Source organism: Gambusia affinis, linkage group LG18, assembly GCF_019740435.1.
Source record: "Gambusia affinis linkage group LG18, SWU_Gaff_1.0, whole genome shotgun sequence".
In the NCBI taxonomy this organism is placed as follows: Eukaryota; Metazoa; Chordata; class Actinopteri; order Cyprinodontiformes; family Poeciliidae; genus Gambusia; species Gambusia affinis.
In genome coordinates, this window is record NC_057885.1 from 19,544,649 (window position 1) to 19,567,862 (window position 23,214).

Below are 23,214 nucleotides of genomic sequence, written 5' to 3' on the forward strand. Positions count from 1 at the left end.
GCTTCTTCTTATTTGCATTTCAATACTTTTTACTTTAAATAGATGATCTACACATTTCTAGAAGCTTTGAGACGACTGGGCTCTTAAACCAAAACAGCTTTCAAACAGTCTGGGAATGGAGCCGTGTTGTTTTCATTTCACTCTTTTTAATCACATTCCTGACGCTGCCGATGTGTGGGACTGTGTGTTCCTCCTGAAGCTGGAAGCAGCAACAAGGACCCTCCTGTTTACACAAACAGCCCGGCTCTCAGCGCCCACAGTCAAACTGCACACACCTGTCAGGCTGGCTGCAACGTCAACGCTGGAAATACTCTAATTATTTGTTTTGGTATCCAAACCTGTTGCAAGTGTTTCAGGCCTTCATCGTCCTCGGGGTCTCCTCCAGAAGGAGGGAGGAGCGGAGCAGCAGAGGAGGAGGGTGGAGGAGGTAGGCTGGAGGAGGAGGTGGAGGCGTTGGTGGAGGCGACACTGGGGCTGAGCTGGGCCTTGGAGACCCCCACAGAGGCCAGGTCTGACACAGAAAAACAACAAGCAGTTCAACAATGGCGGCTATTTTTAGCTCGTCTGATGAGGAGCAGCAGAGCCGCCTGCCGGCTCCGGGGCCCATCCAGCAAAAACAACAGAGTGTTAGATGACCGGGCATAAAAACATACCAAATCAAAACCAAACTGAATCCTCGACGACAAAAATATGTTGGACCAGAAACACGAATCAGAACCTGTCCTTTGTTTGGAAACTTAATAAAAATATCTGGTTTCAGATTAAATCCAAGTAGAAGTTACTTCAGATTAAACAAACTAAGAATAATAATTTAAAAAAAACATCCAGAAGTTTCTGTCTTTGGAAACCCACCATCAGCAGAGGCGCTGCCGGCCTTGACAGAGTGGCTGTTGTTCATCTGAGGGTTCTCCATCACCTGACCTGCACTTCCTGGTTGGAGCTCCAGTGATGGCGGGGCACAGTGGGCTGGGGGGGAGGAGGAGGAAGAGGAGGGTGGTGCTGGCTTCATCATTTCTTCCCCTGCAGGAGGAAGAGTGTCTTTACTCTCTAAACAAGCAAAAAGAAAAGAGTTTGAATAAGGATTCCTGTTTTATTATTTTTTTGTTTATTTCTCTCTGGGTTATGAGGAATTCTGCTTTTTTTTGCTCACCCTTGTCTTTATCTCCGTCTCCATTGTTCCTCTCTACATCAGTGAAGCCGTCGTCCTCATCCTCCTCCTCGATGCCCTTAAAGTCCAAATCTTCCTCCAGGATTGTCTCCTTACCACCCTTCTAATGGAACAAAAGAGGAAAAATACTAAGTAGGTCACAAACTTTAACAACAAACCTCAGGCTCACAGATCTAAATATTGGAGACGACCCAATCAGTGTCTTTAAGAAAAACCGTTTTGCAAAATATTCCCACTTCATTACATTAAGGCTGTTATACGGTCATTTTTAAAGTACACTAAAATAACTGAACTCACTTAACAAACGGCTTTTCAAATGTTACAGTTTTTCTGAACAAAACCAATAAACTTGTATCTTGGTTCTGCTGCCTTTATGATTGGTTAAGGCCCATCCTTCATGTTGATACAACTTGTTCATATTTACGTATTTGCAATCTATGAAAACAGAACTTATAGAAAAAGTTGTTTGTTTCAAAAATTCAAAAGGTTCAATTTAACTCAGGGTGCAGATTTTCTTTATTTTGGGAGATCAGTGATCAACTGATACTTAAATGTGAAGCCGATCTTATCCGCCTCTGCAAAAGTTACTGTCATGGCAACTAGTCATTGACAGTTGCCATGTCAACTAGTCATTGACAGTTGCCATGTCAACTAGTCATTGACAGTTGCCATGGCAACTAGTCAACTGTTGACATGGCAACTGTCAACTGTTGCCATGTTTATTTAACTCCTTTATTTAACTCCTTTAAGTAAAGGAGTTAAATAAAGGCACTGATTGGACCGTCTCATAGGATTTAAATAAATACTTTATTTAACTGTCAATAAAGGAGGCTTTTATTGACAGTTAACAATAGTCACTCCTCTGTTGCCAACACAGAAACTTTAAGGAAAAAAAAAAAAAAAAAAAAAGGCATCAACCAAAATCAGAATTGGCAGCTCAGGATGCAATTGGTGCACCCATAATTTGAACGTCGTAAAATTTAACAACTTGTGTTTCAGCTGCTCTCTGTCTGGGCACAGCGCACGTCATGTGATACGGGAAGGAGGTCAGTGTTGTAAAAAGCAAAAAATGTGAAGGAGAAAACCCAGATTTATTGGATTAATAAAAAAATATGTGCACAGACTATTGTAGCTTTGCAAGGGAAATAAAAACAGGCTGTGACTTTTTAAAAACTGGCTTCAGAAACTACAGTAGCATGATTCACTAGGGGAACATCTGCACAGCAACAGCACCATCAGTCAAAACCTCCTTCTCCCAAAAGAATTAGAAATACTTGAGGAGAGGATCTGTATTATTACAGTTCTGAAGTAGGTTTGTTTTAAATGAAGAGACACTTCTATCTGAAGATTTGTCCCAGTAGAAGACTCTCTAAATGAATCGAAAAATGTCACAAGAAACTTTTCATTTTCATTTCATAATTTCATCCCGAGTGGGTGGCATTAAAAGCAGGACTGCTGGCCTTTACAAATTACCTTGTAAAGGCCAGCAAAGCATTGATTCAACATCACTGAAAAAAAACTTCCACGTTTGAAAAAACTTGAATAGTTGAATCAAGAAAGTTTTTTTTCCCCCCACACTGACCTTTAAGGGCATGAACGCTCCAGAGGAGTCGAACGTTCCCATCTCTCCGTCCTCCTCATCCGTGCACCACTCCGGCAGGCCGTCCCGGTCATCCTCCAACCCCTCGCTTCCTGCGCGACGGCGGCCAGCGCCGTGACCCTCCGAGTCCCGGAAGTCGAAATCAAACTTTCTTCGCCGACCTTCACCTGGACCGCTGTGGTCCCGCCAGCCCGCTGAGCGAGGACCACCGTCTGAGAAACCACAAGGTGAAAACTGTACGATTACTCTGATGCGGTAATAAGAAACAGAAGTTTAGTTCAGAATTTAAATCTCAGACGAGTGTCTGAGATGTATTTAACCTAGAAACAGTATGACATAGGTGCAAGTTCTAAAGAAGTGCCACTTCCTGAAAATGCTGTCATGGCAACTCTCTACATGATGTAAGTAAATGTCTATGACTGTCTGTGGCTGGACAAGCAATTTCCTGCTTAAAACTCCCAACTTCTCCCAAATTTCATTTTTTATGTACATTTTTTGGAAATAACTGAACAGAATCTTATATGTTGACAATCCTTGACTAAACTAGATCTGGAAAATACTTTTTTATTTTTTTATTGTCTATTTCCATATTTTTACATCCTGGTACCAAACTGTTTTGGATGTTCATTCATACCTGGAAAACACTGATTTTAATTTCCATACTTGCAGGACTCCTAAATGTAACGGCTATCAACTTGTCCTGTGAAAATCTCTTTACGACCTCTAGGTGTCAGTGTAGACTCCTGAATGTGCAGGACTGCCACGCAGCAAAACAAACAAAATATTCACTGTAGGCACATCAACTTAACTTATAAATAAATAAATAAAAGCATTGACAGCACATATGTTTAATCAGCCTGCTCTCATCAGTTCTTATTAAAAAGAGTTTACAAGCTTTTGTGCATTAGGTGATGAGTCTAATAAATATATACGTTAAAATACAAAAAAAAAAAAGAGTGCTTACACTTTTTAGGCTTTTGTATCAATTAACTGTGCCTTAAATAAGTCACTGTGGCAACACAATAATCTAAAGTTTTTTGGTCAATATAGCTTCTTTCATTTGTGTCTGAAAGCAAAAACTGCACTTTAATTTTTTATCCTCCTAATAAAGCGTTGAGATTTCACTGAATGTCTCCCCACCATCCCTGCGGGCTCCAGAGAGCCTCCAGTTGGTTCCCGGCTCGCCCTCGTCCTCCTCCTGCTCCTCACGCAGGGTGCGCCAGTTGTCGCTGTCAGCCCTTGTGTACTCCTTCCTCACGGGACCCACGGGACCGGTGCTTTCTTCGAAAGTGGGCCGCCCCACCTCCCGCCGCAGCGGCTTCTCAAACCGTCGCTCGCCCCTGAGGAAAGGCGGGAAATGGGAGGAAAATTGCACCGGTTACAGAATAAACAGGAGATAAAGGCCACAACATTATTCGCTTTTTATGCCGGAGGAGAAAATTTGGATCAAAGCAGCAACCTGACTCTTTTGTACTCAAGAGCGAAGAAAATATATAATTTCAGTAAAGGTAGATGGGAAATTATCACTGTGAATGTGAGATAACCACATGTGCCAAAACATTCCAAGGACAAAAAAAGCTTCATTTTAACTATTTCCAGTTCAGTTTTCCTCTTACCGGTCGTCCCAGCTCTGGCTGCGGTGAATCTCTCGGACGTTGCGACCAAATCCCACCTCGGTGTCCTCAATACTTCTTTGGTAGAATCCCCCTTCCCCGCGGCCTCGGCCTGCGTTTTATGACAAACAGCAGTACGGTTAACGGCCGGGCAGAAAAACAACAGAACACATGAAAAACAGCCAGCGTTGGAACAAAACAAAGTCGCCCTGGCTCAGATTAGAGCTCTGCACGCAAACAAGCTGTTGGGATCAAAATTTGATAGCTTGATATTTTAAGCGCTCTGCATTTCACTCTGGAAGCAAATGACGCCTTCCTCACAAGGTGGTAGCGACATAAAAGATGAAAATGTGCTTCATCTCCTCGTAACAACATTGAAATACCACAGAGGGTTTCTGCAGGTTTCAACAACACAAATTTAAGACACTTTAAGACCATTAACAAGAAAATTTAAGACCTATAGGGCAACAGAAATGTACAAAAGGTAAATGCATATTTTACATAGTGGTAGTGTCAGCCAACCAGTGATAAATTTACATTTAAAAAGCTAGCCAACTAGAGAGGGTATATGAGCAGCTAGTTAGCAGTAGCTACAACAGCCGCGAGTCAGAGAACACAATGATTATGTTTGCAGGTGACTCAAATGTTTGCCTGATGGAAAATTTCCATCAGAAAAAAAAACTACATAAGAGATTAAATAGTCCTCCCACAATACGATTTAAGACATTTGAGTAAAATATTTAAAGGTAAATTACATTTTAAGACATTTTAATCTGACAAACTATACATCCATTTTTTTATTTTATTTCTTAAATAGCTTGGTTTTCCTTTTTTGAATTTCCCAGGGTAAAAATGTATACAGATGACTCATCTCTGTACTTAAAACTCATCTTAAGTACATGTGGGTGTTTATTTTCGATATTTTTCTGCCCAAAAATGACATGGAATTTCTCCCTCCCTGTTCCTCAGAACCGTTTAGTCTTTAAGAATGAACTTAGCCTTGTCTGTCGCTGCAAAGCCACTAATATTTCCTTACATGAACAGTGAGACTTTGTTATTTCAAATCCCTGGATCAGTTAAAACAAACTCGGTTCGGTTCGTCTGGTTAGCGTAAATAATTGGTGTTCTGAAAGCAGGTACCACACATTGTTGCTCTTTCCCCCCCAACCCCTCAACAAATTTTAATCTTTTGGTACGAAATAAAACTCTCAAACTGAGCCAAACCAAATATTTGACATTAGTTTTGCTTTGAGAAGGTTGTTCGCGGTTTAACCAGCAGCTCGTCTCACACACCGAAGCTCAGAGGTTTCACGCAGGTGTGGCGAGACTAAAGGACGTTTATTTACCCATGCAGAGAGGAAGCGTGCAGCTTCAAGATGGCAGATGAAAGAGGAAACAAACACTTGAGGAGCTGCTTTAAATAACTGGTTTACTTTTCTCCAATAATAGCTATTGTAGTTTCAGCCAGGCGTTTCATACTGTTGATGTTGGAAGCTTTGGCTGATTTATCCTGAGTGCTCTGAAGCTCTGCTGCTTCGTTTTTATTCCTAATCTGGTACAGGGCTTCTGCATGTTTCAGTGCAGTAATATTAAAACTAATTTAAGACAATTATTTACACTAAAAACCCAACATGTACTATGAAATAATACCTTGAATAAGCTAATTTAACAATTTGATAAATATGTCTAACTTACTGTATCAACTGATGTGGACATTTCTTAACTCTTGCATGCGATTAGTATCATCTTTATACTGTATGCAGAAAGCTTTAGAATAATACAAATCAGGTTTCATACACACTGGATTTAGTTGTAGACAATGAAACAACATCCCAGAAAGAAAAGACACTTTCAGCAAAAACTGGATCATTGTGAGAAAAGAAGCGGCTGTTAGAAGATTTAAGCGAACAAATGTACAAATATAAAAAGCATAAACAGCCTTTCATTTTTTATGTTATCTTCCAACTACAAACAACATATTTTACTGAGATGCGGCAGAACCTTTACAATCACGAGCCATATTTGCCTTCAGTCAGCTGAATGAGACTTGGTTAAAGCCACATATGTTAGACCTTTTTATTTAAAAAAATTATTTTTTATATAAAGGTCTATTTCAGGATTTATTTTTTATTTTTTAAAGAATCTGCTTTTAGATTTTAAAATACAGAAAAAAATAAGCTTTTCATAAAAGAAGATGGATGCAGGTTTTCTTCCAGCTGCATCAATTTCCTTATAATTCTGACCAGTTTCCCACCATGAGTTTGGTGTCCGAGTTCCTTCATTTGTCCACTAATGTCCTCTAACAAGACCCTCACCAAAAAGCTGCATTTATGCAGATTAAATTACACTCAGATCAAATCAGTTTAACTACTTGAGTCACTTCTAAACATGGTTTGTTGAACTGGAAAACATTTTTTTACTCTTACTTCACAACCACTTCATGTTGGTCCATCATGAAAATTGCCAGTGAGAATAACCCCCACCCAAAGCCCAACCCTTTTAATGTGACAAAACCTGGAAAACTTCTAACATTCAGTAAGTTCAGACCTAGTTTGGATAAAGTACGGAAAGCTGTGAGGCCTAAAACTTCTTAGCTTGAAGAGCCGGGCTTTAGGTTTGACCTCACCTCGCCCACCTCGAGCGGCCCCTCGTCCACGGACGACTCCCGCGGGTGCTGGCCCTCCCACTCCCTTTCCCATGAGCCTCAGCACTGCTGCGCTGTTCACGGACATGGAGAAGTTCCTCTGCAGACAGAGCGGAAGAAGAAAGGCAAAAGAATGTCAGAAATGTGAACTCTCTCTTTAGATCTGCGGCTCTAGTGGATAAAACAAGGTTTGGAACGTGCCAACATTAGATTATTAGTGAGAGAGAGAGTGTGTGTGTGTGTGTGAGTGAGGAAGCAGACCTGCTCCTCCTCGGTGAGAGGCACCAGTGCCAGGGGCTGCATGGGCTCATCTTGCAAAATAGCAGCAAACTCCTTATCCTGCATGTCCTCTGGGACCTGCAGAGACACAAAAATAAAAATAAAAATAGAAGCAACCTTTCTACGCTGCAGAGCAGTTTGTAGGTCTCTGGGTCTCTTGCACAGTTTGTCAAAGGAACACAGAGCTGATGTACAACGTTCTGACCTTGTTGTCTTTGATATAAAGTGCTAACATCTCCTCTCGGCCGTAGCGATACTCGGCCAGCTTGTACTTTGGCATGGCGGGGGAAGGAGGGGGAGACGTCACACTCCCCCCACTGGACAGTGCACGAAGCCTGGAGAAAGAAAAACACACACATCGATGATTTTTCTCCTAATAATGCGAGTCAAAGATATGAAACAAGTTGTATTCCTCTGTCATTTATTTTAGTCTTTATTTTCCCATCCATCCATCATGTGCTAATTTGTCGGACTCTAGCGACACATTCGGCTCTCCTCTGAAGACACAGCGGCTTTCCGAGCTTAGGATTTCATTTTAATAAGCCATTACAAGTGGGCCGCTTTCCAAGGGCTCAACAATGGCTCCATTCACAGCCGGCACAGAGGCTGGCATTGATTAGCAGACTCATATCAGAACCAGATGCGGCTCAGAGGTGGAGAGGAATGGGAAAGGTAAAGAGAGCTTCAGGAGAGGCTGGATGGAGGCGACCGGCATCATGAGGGGAGAGGCAGCATTCCTACACATTATTACTGGGAAAATCCAGATTTATCTGCAGCTGTTTGGGTTTATTATGAGGAAAGAGGTAATGACACAAAGAGAGGAGGAAGAAAAGGAAGGACAAAGGGCAGAAGAAGAAAGGAGGAAGGACACAAAAAGGTAGAAGGAAGACAGATAGATGGAAGGAAGGAAGGAAATGAAAGAAAGAAAATTCTAGAAAGAAAGAACAGTAAAGAAAGGATCAAAGATGGAAGGAAAGAAGAAAGGAAATGGAAGCAAGAATAGAAATAAAAGGAAGAAGAAAGCAAGTAAAGAAGGGAGAAAATAAAAATGAAAGGATGGAAAGAAGGCAGAAGGAAATGGAAGAAGAAAGAAAAGAAAGTGAAAAGAAGGAAGAAATGCATAAACAGGAAGAAGGAAGAGAAGAGAAGAAAAGCCAGAAGGTACTAATATCTTTCTATACTAAATTCTAAACTAAATTCCAGGCTTTTCCAGGCTACGAGGGAATCATGGAGCGGATCCAAACACTTCCAGGTGACTTCAGGCTCTCCACTTGTGTTTACTCTAATGAAAGGGAAACGACTGGAATGCTTTCCACACATTTTAATCTCAACATCATCGTCTTTGTAATAGTTGCTCCAGTAAACCTTAAATCCTCGCACGCGGGTCGTTTTCACTTTGAGTTCAGCCGCAGTGACCGACATGTCGCCCGACCCGCTGCCAGGCAGCACAACCTCGATGCGAACAGTTCTGGAAAGCCAACAGGCATAAAAAGCCTTGTAAACATTCGGGTCGGGCAGCTGTTAGCGGCGAGCGCTGCGTGCTGATCCGGCTCCGTAGCTGGATTTAAAACGAGAAGAGCTGCTGCAGATGTGAGAGGAGGGGAATATTCTGTGGAGAGTCAGGAACGCACACAGAAGTCCCAGAGCGATGGAGACGGAGGGATAACCCCCACCCAAACCCCAACCGACCCGCTCAGAACGGCTACACACGCAGCCAGGACTGAGCAGCGACACAAAGACCCACCTCCATTTTAACTTAAATAAGAATTTAACTGAAAATCGACCATTACTGTAAATAAACCCGTTCACTGCTGCAGAAAAAGGTTTCTACACATTTTAAGAGGATTCTGTTGAACTACATTTCAAAGTCAATGTCTGACTTTCATTGATTCATTTTGAGTAAATTTTTATAATTTATTTTGTCAGTTCCAAGTTAATTCAGGGACCAGCGAGGGTTTTTCACTCATTAAAGAGGAGTAAAAACAATTCTGTTCATGTAAATATGGAGTCAGGAAAATTTGAGAAAGAAGGAGGACTAAGAGAGGGGAGGAAATGAAGAAAGGGTGGAAGGAGGAAGCAAGGGAGGAAGGGAAGGAGGATGCAAGAAAGGACAAGAGATAAGAAAGGAAGGACAAAGGGATGTAGGACCACAAATGATGGAAAGAAGAAAAGTGGAAAAAAGGGATAAAAAGAGCAGAATGGATGGAAGAAGCCAGGACAGACAAAAAGAGAAGAAACTGAAGGAAAGAAGCTTTTTACATTACTTTACATACCGTAAATAACTAAATTATCATTGTGTCTTTTGTGTTTTGAATTGTTTTTCTTTTTCAATGTTTTGGCTTTGTGATTTTTATAACAAAATGCTATTTTTTATGGCGGGGGTTTCTATATAATTTAATGATTATGAGGGGCAGTTTGGTTCACTTTCATGTGTAGGACTGGCATGAATATAAACCTGATGCTTCTGCCTCAACCTTTTCAGTCAAGATGTTTAAGCTGTAGTCTTTGAAATGTTGATGAATTGAGTAAAGACCTACAGTAACAATGTGAGAACCTGGACGGCTTTAAACAGAACTGTTAAGAACTGTGAACCAGTAGTTACCATTCTGGGCCGAAGTTTAGAGTCTCAGCAGTCATATTCCTCACGTCCACACAGAACTGAGTATCTGAGGGGGAAAAAAATTACATTTTCAGACATATCTAGGACAAATAAAAACAGGAAAATGATGAGTTGTTTAGGTTTTCTTACCCTGTCCAAATAATCGGAGCAGGCTGGACTGGGCTGGACCAGGCTAGAGCTGGCTGGATTTAGTTAGGCTTAGGTGACTAAAAGGCTGAGTGGTGCTTAAGCTGTGGTCACAGAACAACTCCCCAAACACACAAAGACCAAGAGAATAGCTGCCAGTTTCAGGTGCTTGAGGAATACCAGGTTATCAGGTCCTAACTAAGGAAGGAAGGGCTTTAGATGATCGTTTGGAGAATGGAAGCTCCTGCTACTCACAGCTGAAAACAGTTGTAAAACATAAGAAAAAAAACAAAAAGAACCTCGGAAATCGACAATGGAACAAAAATAAAACTCTGTTGAAGATATAATGTTTCCGTTCTTTCGTTTTACAGCAGTTGTATCTCACATTAAAGTTAAAAATATGAACTGGTTCATCAAAAAAAGAAAGGGAAACGCAAGGTGGAGGAAAAAAGAGAAAAAAAACCCAGAACAGCCGAAAAACAACAAAGCGGCTGCTGGAACAGCTGCCAAAAGCAGGCACGACTCGCGCTCCTCGTCGGCCTTCTCTCCTCCTCTGCGCCTTCTCTCCTCTCGCTCCAGCTGAAATGTGGATTGACGGAGACCTTCGAGGTAGCTCCTTAATTTCCTGTCCTCCTCCCTTTGCACGCCTGGAAAGAAAAAAAAAGCAAGAGATTCAGAGACGGCACCGGAGAAATTTAAAAAGGAAATCCCAGGATATAAAATGCACACTTGGATGTATTTACACCAAATGATACGAAAACTGTTATTTTTAGTGTATTCCAAGGCAAAAAGCCTCAACATACTATCATTACCGGCGCGGCCGGGACGCTCAGAAGCGCCGACACAGCATCCATCAGCAACGGCGAGCTGAGCAGAGAGGAAAGCACCGTAGCGTTTCTCCACAGAACAAATTAAAAACTGCATTTGTCAACCGCTCGGTCGAAGCGCCATGTTTTTTCACGTTCAAAGGGAGATTTTCCATCCAGAAATGAAGACGGCCTATTTCAGTAGCGCCGTGAGCCAGCTGCTGCTAAAGCCAGGCAGCTGGCCGGGGGATAATTCCTGAGAAATGTCATGGAAACAAAAACAACATCTAGGCAACTTATTTTCAATAAGTCATGCCACTGTGTCCGAGCATCACATCCTCATGTTTAAGCTATTCGGTTCTTCTACTTTCCTTCACCTCGAATCCCGTTTACGTTCAGGATAATGGCGGTAACTTAGCAGAAAAATAAACAAAACACATATTTGGACTTTCAGCTGGACTCCAGGTTGACTTTTTAGTCCCCCAATTTTACTGGCTAGTAAGAATGAAAGCGGGACGCATCTCAGTATTTTCCGCTGCCGGGTTCAATGCCAGCGCAGTGGCTTTTTGATGCTTCAGCGCCCAACTTTCCAGTGTAGGTAGGACTTTATTAACACCTTCATTTTTTTATTTTTTTTTTTTGGAAACACTAAAGCCCAGTGATTGTGGTCCAGATGACTGTATATTTTCTGCATCACACACACCAACACACTTCCTTATTTTATGGTGCCATTTTAAAAATTTTCTATCCGAGCTACAATTCAACAACAGTGGTTCTGGATAACCTTTCGTTGCTTACAAACCTAAAAAAAAAAAAAAAAGTGTGCCATTTCCTAAAAGAGTGGTCAGCAACTCTTATGGTACAAAGAGATGATTGAAGTAGAGAAAACATTAAACTTATGAAAAACAACAACAAAAAACTTTTTTAGATTCACTTGAATTGGTGTGTCTGCTGTCTTTAATACCAGAAAATAATATCTGACGCTCAATGAAGACCAAATTAAACAACAAGTTCATAAAATATTTAAATCTTCAAAGGTGGTTTGTCAAACTGCATTTTAATTTTTTTTAAGATATACGTATACAGAAAGCAGCAACAGAAACGTAAAGACTGCAAATACTGGCAGTAATGTGAACACTTAAGAGTTTGTTGGGAGCAGTGAAGGAAGGATCTGTGATGACGCTCCTTTCTGCACCGAGGATGCAGCAGGAGCTCTCCAGTTCTGCAACAGCCAATAAACAGTTGGGATTTTGCCTCTTCTGCAATTCATTCTTTCACAATTTTGGTTATATCAAGTATGAATCATTCATATGTTAAGTATCAACAGGGCCAAGCTGTGATTAGGAAACTAATATGAAACTTACTTCTATGTTGGAGTTAAATGCTTTTAAAATGTTCTAAATTAGAATGCAAGGGCTAATTTTATTAGTAAAAACAATTGTTTAGTGATATGAAATAGAGGTTGGTTGAGATAAGATGCTGTTAAACGAGGAGAAAAATAGTCCGAAAATTATAGAGAAAAAAGTACGGATTGAGATTTTACTGATTTACAGTTTTGCTTTAAGGTCTGTTTTTTTTTGTAATTCAGACTTTTTTAAAAAGCTGTGACATCTCAACTCGTTTGTGTAAAAAACCCATTTTTGATTCAATTAAACATAATCAACCTAAAACTATAAAAACAAAATTAAATAAATTGGGCCACACGGCTCTTGATAGAGATGGTGGTTTTGTACTAAACAGATAAGAGATTACAAGACTTCCCCCTTTTATTCATCAAACAGAAAGTGGGAACACTGAGGCTTTTCTTCAGTTTTGATTCATTTCATGGTGGGTTTTTTTTCAATGCAGATTTGACCGACTGTTCACCAGTTGAGCTAATTAAGAAAACAGAAGTGGCTTCTTCACCCCCTGATTGGTGGATCACCATCTTTAAATCCACATTCTAGTGTTTTAAATACAAAGTACCCACCTTGTGGCAGCGGTTTGGGGGTTTGGATGATAGTGTGCAGCAAGCAACAACAACCCATATTTAAGTAACACTGAAAAAAAATTACTTACAACCCACATGTGTTATCTGGGTTGATAACTGAAAGCTGACCTTCTGCAACCCTGAGAAAACAGCACCATGATTCCATCAATAATCAATAAAGAACTTTTTTAATTATTAGCGTTGCTCATGTCTAAACATTTAAAGTTTTCCCTTCTGAAGAGATGCAAAATAAAGCAAAACAGAAGAATCAGGTAAAAAGCTGCTGTGACTAATGCTGGTAGTATTTTGTCCAAACCCCCAACCCCCATCTACTGCTGTCTTGTGCAATGTGAGGCGCCTTGTTGGAATAGTTGGGTAACACTTATTTCAGGAAGTTCAGTAAAATATGATTGCAGACGTGGGTTAAGCAAACCTTTTAAGTCATAAAGACCTAATTTAGCAAACCTAAACACATGTGTGTATGTGCTTGATGGAAAGTGTTGATACGGACGACCACACATTACATTTCAGCAGATGTCCGAACTCAAAAAACATTAACTTGAAAAGTGGCTGAAAGGGGAGATTATGGGACGATTGTGTTTGTACCATATTCCCCCAAAAAAGTACAAGTAGAAGTTTCCAGAGAGCAAATAAAAGTTTTGCCTAAAGCAATAACCATAAACAGGACCGGATCAATAAGTGCCAGAGGAAATGTATGTTTTTACTGTGACTAGTAATGCCACCAATGAGCAAGATGTACAGTTACATTAAAATATGGCTGGAGCTTAAAGACAGTGAAAACCAACATTCAAAATCAAACCACTCGGCAGCACACTGCACTTTTTTTTTCCCCTTTAGAAACTAACCAACCAGGTATTTTAATACATCCATACACCTGTCAGTGATCAAAGAAGATCAATGATCCCTTGATCTGCTCTGACTGATCATTAGCAGGTCAAATACAGACGACAAATATCAGATTCTCCCATTTGATTTGACATAAGTTAGAGAATCTTGCAATTCAAACCTGCAGTGTAGTTTTTTTATTTTCTAGTGAATGTTTACTACATCTCAAAGTTTAAAACATGAGGGTTTGCATGTGATATAAACTTTAAAACGAAGATGGAAATCAGTCCAAACCTAAATCGACGGCTCAGACCACAAAGACACGAAATAGACCATTAACTAGCATAATTCTAATCTTTATGTATTTATCACACACTGTGTGCACTATTACTGGGCAAGTCTTACTTTTGAGGATTATTTTTATTAATCCCCAAATACAGTGCTCTCAATTATTCCAACATATTAATAAACCTCGGGCCTGAATGTTTTGGAAAGTAAAAGTAAGGTTTGTGTGTCTTAGGAGAATATGTACAATTATTGAGCAACTACTAATGTGAAGAAATATTGCGCAACTAAATGACTAACACACTTTGCCCATCTAAAAAAAAAAAAAAAAAAAAACTGTCCACAAGTTTTCAATTGAGTTCAGGTCAGGTTTGGAAGAGGGACATGTTTTAAGCTTCTCATCTAAAGAGTACTTAGATGTATGGGATGAAGAGTCATCCAGAATAAAAGTCATTATTTTATTGAAAAGTCCAGACTTCTTCCTGTTCCACTGCTTGATGGAAGCGTGTTCTAAAATCTGGCAGCATGTTTGGAAGTTAATATCAACCTTGGAAGGTAAAACCACTATCCCATATCACCAGACTGCCTCCACCTTGCTGGTGTCTGACACACAAGTGGCGCTCTAAGCCCATTACTGATCCATCCATCTGGTCCAACAAGTCACTCAATTCATCCATAAAACATCTGAAAAATATCCATCTTCAGAGATCACAGTTCTACTTTAGTCAAAACTGTACAGAGATCTTAAATACACATTTCTGACATTCAGAGAAATAGGGGGGTGGACTGAATGAGCTGACCTACTCTCTACAAAACAAACTGCCGTTGAGTGAGTTAAAAATGGATGTAATGACCTTAAATTTGGCAAACAGAACTATGATGCAACTTTAAAATTTTATATCAAAATATTTCAAATGTCTTGGGAGATTTTCCCAAAACACAAATTTTTTCCATTGATTTTGTGAAAAATTCCCTGGATGTTTAACTTCTCATTCCAAATTATTCCATTCCACCGATCACAATGTGCAGCATTTTGGGCTACCTCACTTCAGCGGATCACTGACCTGATCCGAAAGAAAAGAAAAAAAATAATGCAAGGTTGGCAATGATTTTTTTATTTTTTTTATTTTTGCATTTCAACAGCCTGACCTGTATTAAGATAAAAATATCTTAGCTGGCTGAAAGAATCACATAACTTTATTCCCAAGTGTCTGATTCAAAAACCTCTTAGCTCTGGATCAGTTTGCTGCTTTCAAATTCAAACAATCTCTGCTTTTATTTGTCCCCATTATATATTAAAAAAAGAATGTATGAAACTATTAACTGTTTTTATTGTTGCTCTCCACTGCTAGTAGGTATTTTGGATGAATTTAGGACATAAATGATCATAAAATTGGTAAAACCTCACCTTTGACCATAGCATTTAAATCCCCAGTTGTACTGGTTGGCTCAATAAATATATGATCATCACCGCTGTTCAAATTTTAAATATCATTGAGCAACTTTAAGACATAACCAAATTCCACAACAGCAAAATAAAGATAAACTACAGAAAAAAGTAACTCTTGTCAACATTGGAACAAAACGTTCCGGACTTGAGGAAGTCGGATGCTAAACAAAAAAAGAAAAAAGAAAAACATAAAAGCACAAAATCACCAGCACCTTTCATTAAATGCATGGAAATTTGAAACTGTGTCTAATAGTTGACTGAAAGGTAAAGTGTGCGATTTATGCTGGTTCCAAGTTGAAGGTTGAAAAACCCATACCATGGGTGAGACTTGCTTGTTGTTACAGTGCTAACTACCAGGGTCTCCCCCAGAGTAGTATAAACACAGCACAGATTCCACCTTTCCCCCCTGCAAGGTTAAGCATTATTTATTTACTTTAAATAGGTTTTGGATGCACCAGCAACAGTGATAGCAAAGATGAGTTGAGAGCATTTCCATAGTCTCACCGCTTGCTCAGCTCACCCGTGATCAACGCAAACCTCTAAAAGCACAACTACAAAGCCGAGTTATAGTCACACTTTCAGAGGATTGTGTATCCATCTTTGTGAACAAAGAATGTGTGGCGAGTGCGTTTACATTTCACATATGATGGCTCAAAACGTGTTCTGGCACTCATTTGTGTCTGCACTGCAACTTGACACAGTTTGTGTAAATGAACGACAACATCAGTAAATCACAGACAGCAGCTTGAATAAACAACCAATCAGAGCCACAAAATGGGAGAATTCAGGAAAACTTAATATGGTAAACACTTTAATTTTGTTCAGAATGTATATTTACACTATATACCACCAGCTGTCACATTGTTTAACATGTGTGGCAATTTCCACCAACCTGTACAATATGGGTCGGTGAGATTCTGAACACTATTTTTCCAGTTTTCACTGTAAATTTGGCCCATATAACTGAGCCGTACCACACCATTACTTCAGTAATAAACCAATAGGACAATGGTAGGGTTAGACTGGAGATACTGGCACCACACTACAGTCCACTGATCAGCATAACACAACATTAGGCGGGTTTAATCCCACCTGCCCATTGACAATCCAACTGACGGTCAGTCCTGAATACACTGGATGATAAAATAACATACTGAACCGCACTGCTTGGAAACGAGCCATTGGAGATCTCCAACCTGAGGGGACATTCTTGTTGTGTTTTCAATTAGAAACTCACCAAACTTACTTCTATGTACAAAAAAGGCACTGCCAATCAAATCAGTTCCAAAAAAATGTAACAGTTTGCATTGATATAAAAAAAGTGTTAAATCTTGAGTAACTTTGTTTTTGTGCCATTAAAATGAAGCAGATATCATTGCAGATATCATCATAGCAGATTAAGTGGTACCATTCATTTAAATGTTGAATAACTTAATTATCATACGAGGCCCAAATAGCACTATTTTCAAACATCGTCGCTTCTTTTATTACCATATAAAACTAAGCAAAAAGGTATAAAACAATTATATTTGTGACTACCGTGAGGTTAGCTGTTATCTACAGCGATAAAGTTTTTAATAATAAAGCCAAAGCAAGGTCACGGAGCCAGAGGCGTTACTGGTAGAATATGATTTGAATGTCTGAAATATACTCTGATAATTGACTGTATAAATCTTACTAACAAATATTACTCAATGGAGACGGCTTAAAAACAAAACAGTGGCGTAAAACGCGTCCCAACGACGGCTAGCGCTGAAATAACTCATGTTGACATTAGCTACAGAGCTAAGTTAACGTTTACATTCAACATATAATAAGCTAATTACGGCGGATTCAAACAAAGCGACAGTAAAAGTAATGGTTCCAAGCAAAAAATGTCAGAAAATATCCAATTTCGGCTGCACACCAGATTCAACTGGCTACCTAAACTCGCTAAGGTATGCGGTGGATCGCAAAGGCCTTGGCGTGTTGGTTCAAATGACACCAGATATGATGGCGGAGGGGGCGGACTGTTGGGAATCTGACTCCTCGGCCTGCTCCCCCGAGCTGCCGAACACCACCTTCCGCTGGCATATCGCTGCTAATTTCTGCAGTAATGCATTGCGAAACAAAAAATATACAATGCTACAATTTAAAAGCTGTAAAAACGGCGTAGTGGAAATGCAGGCCTCATGGCAGAGGCACCGAGAGGAGGGGTTAGCTCCTGTTAGCTGCAAAGAGGAACGAACAAGCGGCTGCTTACCTTCAGACTGCTGCTCTGCACGGCCAATATATCGTATGCATTGGTCTTTTTAAACACTGTAAACGTATTCATTCGACAGAATAGTACTCTGAGAAAAAAAATCGTGCTCCGTGTTTTTATTTATTAATCTGTTGTTGGGTTTTTTCCTTTCCCTCTCCTCCAACGGTCGCTCAGTGTGTGTGTCTGCTGGCTCCGAGTCGCTGCTGCTGCTGCTGCTGCTTTTCTCTTGTTGTTTGTGTTTCAGAAAACATGGCCGTCTGTGTGACACCACGTGACTGCACATTGACAAGCGGAGAGCCAATGTCGGCGCAGCGCAAACACACCCCTGTTTACCAGCCTGGCCACTAACTGGTGTGGACGTCTCTAAACGGCTTTCTTTTTTTTAAATTTTCTAACGGGATTTGATTAATTAGCCTGTAAAGCTTACAGAGTCCAGTTTATGCGAGTTGCATATGAAAACAAGGCGATTGAACGTCTGGTTCGCGAGGTAGAAACGTGTTTCAACACGAGGGGAAAACAAAGATGTTCCCCTAAAGATAAGACTAAATTATCATGTCAAAATAATGACTCATAGGTATACTTGTAGGAATATTTAGGCAATTAGTACAATTTTAAGTTAGAGTGACTGCATGTGTGTAGAGTGAACACTAGAGGGCGACATTAAACGTTTAAGATAAACATAAATAGATCGGAAACCATTGACACACAGGTGCATTCCAAGAAATCCCAGAAATGTCTCGCACCCCTGTTTGCAATCACAGCTGTTGTTTGCAAAAAAAAAATCAAGTTTTGTATGATGATTTTAATGCAGGAAGACACATGCACATTTTATAATTTCTTTGACTATGAGCATGCCGTTTTCAGTAACTGCCCATTATGTTCTTATATTATAAATTTGCCTACTCTACAAAATATTTGTCTTATTTTCAGTTTTTAATATTTTTATTAATGTGTAAATCTACATTCTTCAACTTGAGTAGTCTAAATTTTAGGAAGACTTTTCTGACATTGTTTTTGGATGGTTTCTGAAACGCTGATGCCTTTTTCGGTACAGTTTTACTCTTCCTCTAGGCTGTAACTCTGATCAGAAACACTTTGATGTTCTTGCTTTGTAGTGCATCTTTCACAGGTTAAGATCACTGGTGGCACATGGCTACTAATCTCCTTTTTCTGCGCATGAGTTCTCTTTCCGCTAAAGATTAAATCTTGATTATATACAGTGAACGAACAGCTTCTTTAGCAATAACTTGTGGCTTATCTTGCTTGTTGAGGATGTCATTGACTCCGAGACAACTGTTAAGTCATTACACCATTATGTGTATCATTAAAAATGTTTTTTTATTGGCTCTGTGAAATATTCAAATATTTTAATAAATTAAATTTTGTTTTCTTTTAGTTCCAACAATACCATCCTCATAGTCATTGTCTCTCCTCTGAAAATGTCCAAACCATCTCAAACAACAGTGACTGTATAAAAGGTCTGAGTTTCACCTTTTCTACTGACGTACAGAAATAAATACATTTTTCAATGCTATTCTAAATGTCTGAGCATGTGCAGGGTTCATGGTAAGGGCGCTCTTAAACTACTAAGTGAACACAACAGAATTTTATCTTAAACTTACTGGTTTTGTTGTCATTGAAGAAGATAAAAATCTTTTAAACTGTCAATAGTCCAAACATATTCACTGATGTGCATAATGACATTATTATACTTTCACATCCAGAAATGGTTTAAAATGGTACAAAACATGTTTGTCTATGATTCAGTATGAATCAGAGATACAGGGACAACCTTACAACTGTTTACTGAAACAAACTCACAGAACTCTGACAAAGTTTTATTAGAGTAATTAATCTCAATGAAGTTGAACAGAATAACAGTTTGATACATGCATAATAACTTAAGAGGATAACTTTATAAAGAAAACATTGCTAATATATATACAGTCAACTGTCATTCATTCCTTAAAACATTGCCTTCTAACTGAAACAGTTCCGTCTTAAAGATGATTCTAGCTAATGCCATACCTTTCAGCCCTGTCTTGTTTAAATTGCTTAGAATAGGATGCACATTTTCCTGGACAATGGACAAACTACCCAGAGTTTTATGTCCAGTTAAAAACACTTTTACGTCTTCATGCTGTATTTTAATTTACTTGTTGACTGAATCTCCCTTCCTCTGTGATTCATGAAGAATCACTTCCATTCATTCCTTATAGGTGGCTGTACTCGGAACATGTTGTTCCTCTCAGCCATGGGGCACACTCTGCTGCGTAGGAAAAGTAAAAGTTACCATGATTCATCTCACAAACAGAGGTAGCGGACCCCGCCTGGTCTGTGGTGGCACAGGATCCCAGGAGGTTGTTCTGTCGGTCCAACCAGTGATAGTCTTTGTCCTAAGCCTCAAACTTTCTCGGAGTGGAACTCCTCGTTCCACTGGGGCCTGTCATTGTTGGAAATGGCTGTGGTCTGGAACGTCTGGTTTCCCAGGAAAACTTTCATGAAAGAGTCAGTTTTTGTGAACACGTCTCCTCACAGGCCATTGGCAGACTTGGCCGTGTCGGTGAGGTGGGCCAGGCTTCGCTACAGTGATCTGACATGTGGGTGACATGCACACGGATCATAGGAGCTGGTTGTGGAACCTTGAAAGTGCTTGTTAGAGCAGATTTTCTTCACCGCGTTTAGTCTGATGTTGTCCTAGCTCACCTCTTTTATTCCAGTTTTTTTTGCCTGTTCAGTGACCAGCTGGTAGAGAGGGACCAGGCTGTAGTTGATGATACCTGGTTTAATTTTCAAGCCTTTCTTCCACTTTTTAAAGCCAGTGAAAGAGAACAGAGGGTCAGTTTTGTTACCTGTGCTGCCTCCCATCACTTGAGTGATTCTGTGGTTGATCTTCCTTCTCAAACTTTTCAGGTTTGGCTGCTTTTTGGCAGCTTTGTGGCAGTAAGTCACTTGGGCTTTTATTTCAGGGTTGTTGACAGATACTGGTGCAGCCGCCTCAACATTCAGACAGTTTCTCACCTCCATTTCAGTAAATCTCTAATGTTTTTGCAGATTTGCACAGAAGTGATGCTTACCACTTTGCCTCCCTTAACAAACTACTTTGTGCATGTAGTGCGTGCCAAATGAAGCCAGAAACCTCATCTCAGTCATGTTGTTGTACTGCGATGTTAGGCTCAAAACAGACCTAGTTTAAACCTGCATTGGGCACATGCAACCCAATGGTTTTGCTGACAAAACCTAACACCCTAAACCAGTCTTTTTTTTTTTTTTCTTTTTTTTTGAGCTGGACACCGAGCAAGCCATGCAACCTTTGAATGAATCATTTTAAAAAAAAAACTTTGGCCTGTTGTTGTTTGGAGTCTGTAAGGGTTTCAATGGAAAATATCAAACAGATGTAGACCCGAAACAATTAATTGGATGAAAAACAGATTTAAAACTCAAAAGAAATGTATTATCAGCCCAGATCACCAGTTCAGTGAGTTACTCAACTGATTTAATCTAGTTTGGCTTTAATTTCACAAACCAAGGCAAAAAGATAACTAAAAATATATATATTGTGTCAAAGACATTACAGTTACTACTCAATACTAAAGCGTATCATATTTACTGGGTTTTTGTTTCTCACCTGTAGTAGGATCTCTGATCTCCGCAGTTCTTGCTTAATAAAGCTGAACATCTCCTGGTTGGACTGGCCTCTGATGGTCCTGGCAGCTCCAGACTGCATCCCTCCCGTTATCAGCATGGTGTCGTTCAGGTCTGAGCCTTGTTTCCAGCTGGGTGCCACATCAGTAAGATCTTCCAGGATTAAGGCGCTGCTGGATTCATAGAGGCTTGCAGATAATATGACAACTCCAGTTTTCCACAGCTGCTGGCAGCCTCTGCAGATTCCCCCTCATGAGGGTGTTTTTGCACAAAGTGCAGGAGCTGTTCAGCCTCTGCCAGGTGTTTACATCGATGACATACGCCATCTTACCCGGCAGGGTGACCACGTCGAAGCCAGGTCCTGCTAGCACGGTCACAAGAGCTGTTTGTGCAGCTTTGCACTGGTCATCTTGGGCTGACCAGCTGAGTGGGAGGCAGGCAGCAACAGCAGAGACTGAGAGGCTGGAAATAAAGGAAGCAGTGATTAGATTAAATATTAGAACTAATGTGAGAATTGTGCAGCTTTATCAAGTTAATTCAAAGATAGAATTCAGTCTTGCATCATTATCCTTTTTTATTTACTTTCAACTGAATCTTATGTCATTTTTGATGCTTATTTTGGTAATTTTTCATTGCCAAAAAATGTGTACATTTTGTTTTTGTGAAAATTTACCAAATGTTAGACATTCTTGACATTAAACTCTCTGGTATGCCAATGATATCCAAATGTTTTGAGCCATAGACCAAGTCCTCAAGGTCATACTTTTTGTTCAAATAATACTAAATCAAGTTGCAGTGTTTTTTGTTTGTTTGTTTTTTTTCTTAGCTGGTTGTCAATAAATTCAACATGCAATATTTTAACATAGCAAAGCAGAAAATCAAAACGTATTGTTCGTCCAAAGAAGAATTTGCCTTGATAAAAGAAAGGTGCCTTTACGCCAAAAATATGTGAACAATTTGTTACAAAAAAGATCATACATGCAAAAAAATAAATACAAAAAATTGTTGCTGGAAGGAAAAAAATTCAGCTGTCTGGTTTCCTTTCACAAAGAAAAATGTGATGATTCACATTTCACCAGTCAGGCCTAATTAATTTTGAATTGCTTAGTTTAGTCAATTTTATTACATGATCTGTTTTTTCTGCCTTTTTGTTAATAAACTCATTTTAAGATTTATATTACAGGCAGTGAGAATAAACCCACATGTAATTTTTGCTTAATGCCAACTTGCAGTTTTTGAGAAACAAATAACAAAAAAGATTTAATATTTCAATAGCTAAAATATATAAATGTTCACAACATAAGTTGTAAAAATTGAATTACAAACATTTCTTTTGCAGAATTTGTTTTATTCAGTAGCTTCCCTGACATGTCTGTCTTTGCTCTGAGCTTTGTTATGAGTCGACTGTAAGATGTCACAAGTGTTTATAGCTGCACTTAAAGTTCCTCTGGTGAGAATCAAAGAGGAGTGAGAAATTATAATATTCTCCTAATATGGTATTATTTCTGTTTTTGATGTTCCTCTCATGTGCCAACAATATACACACCATATGTTTTGCTTAAAGAGTAAGTTTTTCAGTATCTGGTTGGACACATAGGAACTCTGTTATCAGTTTCTCTGTAAAAAGAAACCAAATGGGGAAAACATCATGGAGCTCAAGCATCACAACACAGGAACTGTCTGGTTAGGCTTTAGTTTATGCTGATCAGCTCAGGCTTTTGCAGAACTTCTTATCACAGTAAACATTTCCTCAGCCTGATAGAGAGCAAGAGAAAGTCTTGCTCTTGCTCTCTATCAGAGCAAGAGCAAGACTTGCTCTGATAGAGAAAGTCCTCTGTTGTCTGACTGGACGTAAACAGAGCCAACATCTTCAGCAGAGGAGACGTTTGATCACAGTTTGCCTGTCAGAGGAAAGCCACGG

General features: G+C 39.6%; 1 protein-coding gene across 2 annotated transcripts in view; it reads right to left on the reverse strand.

Annotated features, from left to right (window-relative positions):
- The window catches only part of gigyf1a (GRB10 interacting GYF protein 1a), a 33,107-nt gene extending 15,183 nt beyond the window's left edge, over positions 1 to 17,924 (reverse strand). The window contains exons 1-12 of one of the 2 annotated variants that reach the window (XM_044097449.1): positions 17,649 to 17,924; positions 10,054 to 10,697; positions 9,907 to 9,970; positions 7,510 to 7,639; positions 7,287 to 7,382; positions 7,008 to 7,125; positions 4,385 to 4,493; positions 3,909 to 4,108; positions 2,751 to 2,980; positions 1,151 to 1,271; positions 853 to 1,020; positions 339 to 511 (exon numbers count right to left, since the gene is read on the reverse strand). In XM_044097449.1, coding sequence (XP_043953384.1) covers positions 339 to 511; positions 853 to 1,020; positions 1,151 to 1,271; positions 2,751 to 2,980; positions 3,909 to 4,108; positions 4,385 to 4,493; positions 7,008 to 7,125; positions 7,287 to 7,382; positions 7,510 to 7,639; positions 9,907 to 9,941 — 1,380 coding nt within the window. In that variant the 5' untranslated portion in view covers positions 9,942 to 9,970; positions 10,054 to 10,697; positions 17,649 to 17,924. Of the gene's footprint in view, positions 1 to 338; positions 512 to 852; positions 1,048 to 1,150; positions 1,272 to 2,750; positions 2,981 to 3,908; positions 4,109 to 4,384; positions 4,494 to 7,007; positions 7,126 to 7,286; positions 7,383 to 7,509; positions 7,640 to 9,906; positions 9,971 to 10,053; positions 10,698 to 17,648 lie in introns of both variants that reach the window. The other variant, XM_044097448.1, reaches the window with a different exon arrangement.
- Between the last annotated feature and the right edge of the window lie 5,290 nt (positions 17,925 to 23,214).